The sequence below is a fragment of the Rhincodon typus genome, chromosome 11 (assembly GCF_021869965.1).
Source record: "Rhincodon typus isolate 14 chromosome 11, sRhiTyp1.1, whole genome shotgun sequence".
NCBI lineage: Eukaryota > Metazoa > Chordata > Chondrichthyes > Orectolobiformes > Rhincodontidae > Rhincodon > Rhincodon typus.
The window spans coordinates 4,654,864-4,663,477 of record NC_063342.1 but is presented as its reverse complement, the minus strand read 5'-3'; the positions used below and the strand labels follow the sequence as shown (position 1 = coordinate 4,663,477).

Genomic DNA, 8,614 nt, shown 5'->3' with positions numbered 1-8,614 from the left:
TTGAAGGGGACTGTGTAGAGGAAACTTTACTCTGTATCTAACCCTGTGCTGTCCCTGTCCTGGGAGTGTTGATGGGGAAATGTAGAGGGAGCTTTACTCTGTACATAACCCCGCGCTGTCCCTGTCCTGGGAGTGTTTGATGGGGACAGCGTAGAGAAAGCTTTACTCTGTATCTAACCCTGTGCTGTCCTTGTCCTGGGAGTGTTTGATGGGGACAGTGCAGAGGGAGCTTTATTCTGTACATAATCCCGTCTGTACATAATCCCGTGCTGTCCCTGTCCTGGGAGTGTTGATGGGGACAGTATTGAGGGGGCTTTACTCTGTATCTAACCTCATGCTGTCCTTTTCCTTTGAGTGTTTTGATGGGGACAGTATAGAGAGAGTTTTACTCTGAATCTAACCCTGTGCTGTCCCTGTCCTGGGAGTGTTGATGGGGACAGTGTAGAGGGAGCTTTACTCTGTACATAATCCCGTGCTGTCCCTTTCCTGGGAGCGTTGATGGGGACAGTGTAGAGGGAGCTTTACTCTGTACATAAACCCGTGCTGTCCCTATCCTGGGAGTGTTGATGGGGACAGTGTAGAGAGAGCTTTACTCTGTACATAACCCTGTGCTTCCCCTGTCCTGTGAATGTTTTGATGGGGACAGTATTGAGGGGGCTTTACTCTGTATCTAACCTCATGCTGTCCTTTTCCTTTGAGTGTTTTGATGGGGACAGTATAGAGAGAGTTTTACTCTGTATCTAACCCTGTGCTGTCCCTGTCCTGTGAGTGTTTTGATGGGGACAGTGTAGAGAGAGCTTTACTCTGTGTGTAATTCTATGCTGTTGCTGTCCTAGGAGTGTGTAGTGAGTACAGTGTCAAGGGGGTTTTACTTTCAGTTTTAAAGTGTAGAGACAGCTTCAGTTTGAAAGAGTAGAGGAGGCTTAACTCTGGATCTAATCGTTCTGTACCTGCCCTCAGAGTATTTGATGGGACAGTGCAGACGGAGCATTACTGTCTGTTTGTATCTAACCCAACACTAGAACCTGACTAGATGAGAATGGATGAGGTGAATCTTACAAATTTTACAGAGTTAACAAAGAGTTTTGGAAATTGATAACAGCAATAGCCACAGCCTGATCTCAGTGGAACAGTGTTCCATTGGTTTGTGTGAGTTGGTACTGTGTCTGCTCAATGAATAAATGAACTAACACTGGAGTTGTACAGAATCTGTCGGTGAAGTTTGGAGGCGATTTACCTTGATCAGCTCTACCAGCGGTTTGGCGTATGTTGCTGCAAATCTCTTTAGTGTAGTGTGATCTTTATGCAACCATGCAAAATTATATTAGTTGCCCTGGCAACTCCACATATTACTGGGGCTAATGCAATCAGTGGGATTGGCAGATTATGCCTGCAGGACTGGGCACATTTCCCATCTCAAATCTTCACCGTTTACCCTTTCCAATGTCCCTGTCATCAACTTCTCCTAAACGACACCACACCGAGAACTGAGTGATTGAATATCATTAACTCATTGCCCCATCCTTTCCTCCTTTTTAAAAAGAAAACGGCAAACAAACTAATGACCCCAGGCAGGGGATTGCAAATCCTTCCTTTTTTTGTAATTAAGCAAATTAGAGACTTTGATATTTCCCACTGATGTGAGTGAAATCATTTTGTTGGATCACACAGGGATTCCAATTGTTCCTAGAAATTACATAGATAACTTTCCCAACCCTGCAGTTAGAAACCTGGGGTAAATGACTGCCATCTGTGTCTCCTCTCTTCCTTCTCGGTTTTTATCCTCATCAACACGAAGATGACTTTCATAGAACAATCTGTACCGAAGAAACCAGAGTTGCCTGGGAAAATATCACCGAGGTTTGATAGCACATAAGGTGTGTAAATTAAACCAGCCGTTTCTGGTAGGGAGAGGGACAATACATGTTGTGAGTTGTCACAAGTCGTTGCACAATTTACACTCCTGCTCCTTAGCTTAATGAAAGTTCCAACTCACCCTTGTTCACCCCCAAAACTGTTCATAAAGATTGCTGCATTTGTACAGTTCAATTTCATGAAGAAACTTATAGGAAGTTAGGGCTGGTACTTAACAGTGTAAGGACAATTTCAATGAGGAGATCCGACAAAGCCACTGTGACCCAGAAAGGGTACAACTGAAACTGTATACAGTGAATGGCAGAACCCTTAGGAGTATTGATGTGCAGAGGGATCTGGGTGTGCAGGTCCACAGATCACTGAAGGTGGCAGCGCAGGTAGATCAGGCAGTAAAAAAGGCCTATAGCATGCTTGTCTTCATTGGAAGGGGCATTGCTTATAAGGATAGACAAGTTATGCTGCAGCTTTATAGAACTTTAGCTAGACCACACTTGGAATGTTGCATACAATTCTGGTCATCACACTACCAGAAGGATGTGGATGCTTTGGAGACGGTACAGAAAAGGTTTACCAGGATGTTGCCTGGTATGGGGGATTTTAGCTATGAAAAAAGGTTGGATAGACTGGATTTATTTTCACTGGAATGTAGGAGGTTGAGCGGCGACCTGATAGAAGTTTATAAGATTGTGAATGGCATAGATAGAGTGGAAGATATGAGGCTTTTTCCCCGGGTGGAGAGGTCAATTACAAGGGGAAACAGGCTCAAGATGCGAGAGAGGAAGTTTAAAAGAGATGTGTGAGGCAGGTTTTTCACACAAAGGGTGGTGAGTGCCTGGAACACGCTGCCAGAGGAGGTGGTGGAAGCAGACATAATTCTAGAAACATCTCAAAAAATACGTGAATAGGAAGGGAGTAGAGGGATACCGATCCTGTAAGTGAAGACAGTTTTAATAAGGAAGGGCTAAATGTGTCGGGGCAGAGTTGGAGGGCCGAAGGGCCTGTTCCTATGCTGTATTGTTCTTTGTTCTTTGTTCTGTGTCTCAATCATGCAGCTTGTTTTCAAAGATGTGTCAAATTGGGGACAACTGAGAATGTTACTGCTACTACTCTTTTCTCTAACTTTTTTTTCCATCTCCCTTAATTCAACTTTCCTTTCTTTTTATTTTGCTTTCTGTGCCTGATTTGACTGTTATTCCTCAGTTGCCTTTTGTGTCATTTCTCAGTTTCTTTTGGATCTTTTAAGGATATGTTGAGGAGAGAGATAAGCAGTCAATCCTGTCATTCACTAAAGTTACGTAGAAATAGCCATTTGGTTAGTAGAGAACTTGGGTATTTCTGAAAAACACACATATTGTCAAAACTTTTTGTCTTGCATCATCTTTTCATCAGGACACTTCACTAGAATACCAAGTCAAGGGGAAAACCACCATTTATACTTCATGAAAAGTGAGGGTTAATTAATTGTCAAATGGACTCTGATTGGTAGAGACATTGCCATGGAGAATGCACCTATTAATGCTGATGGAGCAATTTAGGATTGTTAGTCAGATTGACAGTGGGGCAAATGTGTGTGTACTGGAAGCTACACACATTAATATATAGGGCCCTGCTCTTTGCAAATGGAAAAAAATGTGCATACACTGTTTCAAGTTGATAAAGTAAGTAACAGCCATTCATGAGTTCATTTCTTGGGCAACGCCAGCGGGAGCCTATGTGCCTGGCACTTAATTGTCAATCACCATTCATGGGTGCATTCGGCATGGGAACATCTCTGCCAATCAGACTCCAACTGCTACATAATCAGTATTGTTCTCTCGGACTGTAAATGTTGCTTTCCCCCTTGAAGTAGTATTCTTGAAAGTTCTCCTGATGAGTTGAGATGTAAAACCTCGACATAATGTGTCTTTTCTCGACCATACTGAAGTTGCATAGAAATTACAGCATAGAAATGGGCCATTCAGCCCTACTGTTTGATGTTAAGCTTTATACTGCCCAGGTGCCTTCTTCCACTCTATGTCATCTCATCTCATCTGCATAACATTCTAATCATTTCCTAGATACCCTGTTGTCTTCACTGTGTAGTCATTATCTCTCACATCCAGCAAGATACAACATTAACCTTGGTCAAACTGGAGGTTGAGAGAAAAGGTCTAAATAATGTGACAGAACGCATGATTCTCTGTTCCAGCCAGGCTTGCACTGACAGAGATGATCAGTCTGTAAAGATGTGTAAGAAAACATTCCTGGAGATAAAAGAAACACAGGGAATGCTGGAGAAATTCAGCAGGTCTGGCAATATCCGTGCAAAGAGAAACAGTTAACATTTTCAGTCCAATGACCCTTCTCCAGAATAGCAGATGAAAGTTCTGCACAGGAATCAGGAGTAAGCAGGATCACTTTATAGATCTTTACCACCATAATTATTGTAATGTAAGAGGGGGTATAATGTACAGCAATGTATGAAATAATAGTGAGAACAATGGGAGAAATTGCATCCATTTCTGGTCACTGCATCACAGAAAGATGCAATCACATTGGAGAAAGTGCAGAGGTTGACATACTATCACCAGGAAAGGAAAGTTTTAAGAGGAGACACTGAATAGGCTGGACTTGTTTTCCTTAGAGCAGAATAAGGGGAGGTTAATTGAGGAGTATTAAATTATGAGGAAGAGTTCTTGTGGTGCAGCGATAGTGTCCTACCTCTGGGCCAGGAGACCTGGGTTCATGTCCAACCTTCTCTAGAGGTGTGTAATAATATCTTTGACCAGGTTGATCAGAAAATGTAAAATAGAAGGAATGAACTTAAGGTTCTTGAGGCACAGTGGTAATGTCCTTACCTCTGAGCCGGGAGGCCTGGGTTCAAGTCCCACTTGCTTCAGAAGTGTCTAATAACATCATTGACCAGGTTGATTAGAAAATATCTAAAAATATCCCCTCTCACACACACATGTAGATCTATAGGGTGAATTTGTATTTGCAGATACATTCTATTTTGTTCAAAAAGTACACAATTTATAGACAGTTAGTATATGTGACGTTTTATTAATCCCTACTTTAGAAATAAAACCAGTCTGACTACAAACCAAAACACAAACAGATTCTAAACAAGGCCTCACACCTAACATGCATTGCCTGACCTAAAATTCCCCATTTTCTGTATACTGATGAAACCTTTAGTTCTCTCAGGGCAGTGATTTGAAAGGAATTTGGGGGTTTACAGATACATATTAATCAATTAAAACCTTCTATCTGATTAAAGATTTAACAGGGTAGGTTTGTTTAATACATCCTCATCAGTAGTGTGACCCTTTGATCTTTTACTTTTAAATTCAGTGTGTGATATTACCTCTCTCACTAACACCTGAAGAAGGAGCAAGGCTCAGAAAGCTTGTGATTTCAAATAAACCTGTTGGACTATAACCTGGTGTCGTGTGATTTCTGACCTTGTCCACCCCACTCCAACACCAGCACCTCCACATCTTAAAAATATCTTGACAGAGCAGATAGGAACAACTTATTTCCCATAGCAAAACCATCAATAACTCGGGGACATAAAGCTGAAGCAATTCGGAGAACATTGAGAGGGAATTGAGGATGGTTGGGATCTGGAACTTACTGCCTGAAAGGGTGGTAGAGACAGGTATCTTTGTGTCTTTCAAGAGCCCTTGATTATGCACTTTTTAAGAATTTGATTGTGACATGTTGGCATTTCTGGCAAGGAAAGAATTTAATGACCATTCCTTAACGCCCTGGACAAGCTGATATCGAGATACCTTCTCATTCATTGTGAACAATGTGCTGTATGTACACCCACAGTTGTCTGAGCAAGCAGTTCAAAGATTTTGACCCAGTGACAGTGATATATTTCAAAGTCAGGATGGTGAGTGGCTTGGAGGGGAACTTGGAAAGGGCTTGTCATGTGAGGAACGTTTTAGGACTCTGGGTCTGTACTCGATGGATTTTAGAAGGATGAGGGGGATCCAACTGAAGCTTACAGACTACCGAGAGGCCTGGATAGAGTGGACATGGAGAAGATGTTCCCACAAGTAGGGAAAGACTAGGACCCGAGGGCACAGCCTCCAGGTAAAGGGATGACTCCAGAACTGAGATGAAGAGGAATTTCTGCAGCCGGTGGGTGGTGAATCTGTGGAACTCATTGCTGCAGAGGGCTGTGGAGACCTAGTCATTGAGTTTAGTTGAGACAGAGATAGATAGGCTCTTGATTAGTAAAGGGATCAAGTGTTATGGGGAGAAAGCAGGAGAATGGAGTTGAGAAACATATCAGCCATGATCAAATGACGGATCAGATATGATGGGCTGAATGGCCTAATTATGCTCCTGTAGGTTTAACAACTGCATTTATGCACCTAGGAGGTCATGGTTGTGGGGTAGGTAGGTGCTATTGAAGTGCTTCTTGCTCCGTTGTTATTATCTGGAGAAAAATCAAAGGGAGAGAGAACAGTTGAATAGCTCTGCCAAAAGCTGGCCCAGGCATGAGAGACCAAATGGCCTCTTTCTGTGCTGTCAGTTTTTATGACATGCCTTCCTATTAAAGGAATTTGCTGTGCTAAGCATCTAAAAGATCACAGCTTGAGGGTCTCGAAAGTTCTCCTGCTTCATAATGAGAAAAGATAGCTTAATAATTAAATAAAAACACTTCGAATCTGTTGATTTTAACTTTCAGTGAATCAATTATCCAAAGTGTATTTGAGCTGAACCTTGGCAGCTATGAATGGAGGAGATCACTGACAAAAGGCTATTTAATATTTGGGATGTGTGAGACGGGGTTATTGCCTTGATTCATTCTGATAATGCTGCAATTACACTCCATCCTGCTACAGCACCATCTCGGCAGCGCACACAGTTTAATAAATTAGGATTCTCCCCCAGTTTATACATTTTAATTACTTCACTGGAGATTGTTCAATGAGATCAAAAGTGTTAAATCAAAACCAGGTAACTGCAGATGCTGTAAATCTGAAACAGAGACCAAATGCTTGGAAGATAGTATCATGCCCTCAGAATGGGTGAATTTAATTTCAGCGTAGGCAAGTGTGCAGTGTTAAATTTTGGATGGTTTTGTCTAAGTTAGAGGATACAGGGTAGGCCATTTAGGACTGAGATGAGGAGAAATATCTTTACCCAGAGGGTGTTGAGCCTGTGGAATTCTCTGCCACAGAAAGCAGTTGAGGCCAAAACATTGAATGTTTTCAAGAAGGAGTTAGATATAGTTCATAGGGCTAAAGGGATCAAAAGGTATGGCGGAGAAAACGGGAACACAGGACTGAGTTGAATGATCAATCATGATCATACTGAATGGTGGAGCAGGCTTGAAGGGCTGAATGGCCTCCTCCTGCTCCTATTTTCTAGATTTCTATGTTGTTCTTGGGAAAGCCAGAGTCTAGATGGAGCCTGACTAATGAATTTGGGTGAGCAGAAGTCCCAATTTCTTGAAAAAAGATTTTAGAAAAAAAATCACAGATAGATATCTTACCTTGTTGGCATTGCAGTGAATGTTCATCAAACTGTTCCCTGTGTCTATGATAAGATGCTGAGTAGATTGGGCAGACATTCTCAGGAGTTTACACAAATGAGAGGCAATTACATTGGTAGGCACAACGGGTTTGTGAGGACAGAAGATAGTTTTTGTTGATCAGGGGATTGAAAACGCAGGGACACAGCCTCCAGACAAGGACCCAATCATTTAGGACAGGAACGAGGAAAGTTATTTCACTCAGAGAGTTGTGAATCTTTGGAATTCTCCACACTCCCTAGAGGGTTGTGACTGCTCTGTTGCTGAGTACAGTTAAGACTGTGATTGTTGATCTCTCTTGGGGGCATGAGTGGGGATAAAGGGGAAGGAAAAGTGTTTAAACTCAAGATCAGCCAATGATCATAATGGATGTTACAGCAAGCTCAGTGGGGTGAATGGTGTGTTCCTGCTGTTATTTCTTGTGGTCTTGCAAAGCCTTTAAGATACTTCCTCTTCGGCCAAGCTTTCAGTTGCCTATCCTCATGTCTGATCGTGTCTGTATCAACCTTTGTTTGCTAACTCTCCTGTGAAATGTTTTGGGAGGAGGGGCGTAGATTTTGACTGCCATATAATGCAAGTTGTTGTTGTTGCAGTCGTCTACGATTGGTAGTAACTGATTGTTGTGTTTCTCTGGCACCCCATCCTTAGCTATGACAGTGATGGATGGTGTCCTCCACCACCTGTGAAGAGCTACCTGCACCAGGGCATGGAGGATGAGCTGGAGGAAGAGGAAGACCGTGTGCCAACGCCCCCAGTCCGTGGGATCACCTCCTCGCCTGCCATTTCCTTTGGCCAGCAGTCGACGGCCACCCTCACCCCTTCGCCCCGTGAGGAGATGCAGCCGATGCTACAAGCCCATCTCGATGAGATCAGCAGGGCCTACCACTTTGACATCTCACGACAAGCATGGTGAGCTCAGAGTGTTCTGGACAGCACACTATTTCTATCCAAATAACCATCCAATGCCCCTCTGGAATGCTTCTACCACATTTCTAGGCAGTGCGTTCCACACCCAAGCTACATGCTGGGTGAAAAAAAATTTTCTCTCACATCACGCTTACTTCGCTTGCACATCACTTTAAATCAGTGCCATCCCATTCTTAGATAACAAGGTGTAGAGCTGGATGAACACAGCAGGCCAAGCAGCATCAGAGGAGCAGGAAGGCTGATGTTTCGGGCCTAGACCCTTCTTCAGAAATGGGGGAG

At 42.9% G+C, this 8,614-nt stretch overlaps 1 protein-coding gene across 1 annotated transcript in view; it reads left to right on the top strand.

Annotated features, from left to right (window-relative positions):
* Positions 1–8,614, top strand: part of robo2 (roundabout, axon guidance receptor, homolog 2 (Drosophila)) — a 200,830-nt gene that overhangs the window by 144,753 nt on the left and 47,463 nt on the right. The window contains exon 19 of the mRNA XM_048603017.1: positions 8,057–8,317. Within this exon, the coding sequence (XP_048458974.1) occupies positions 8,057–8,317 (261 nt within the window). The remainder of the gene's footprint in view (positions 1–8,056; positions 8,318–8,614) is intronic.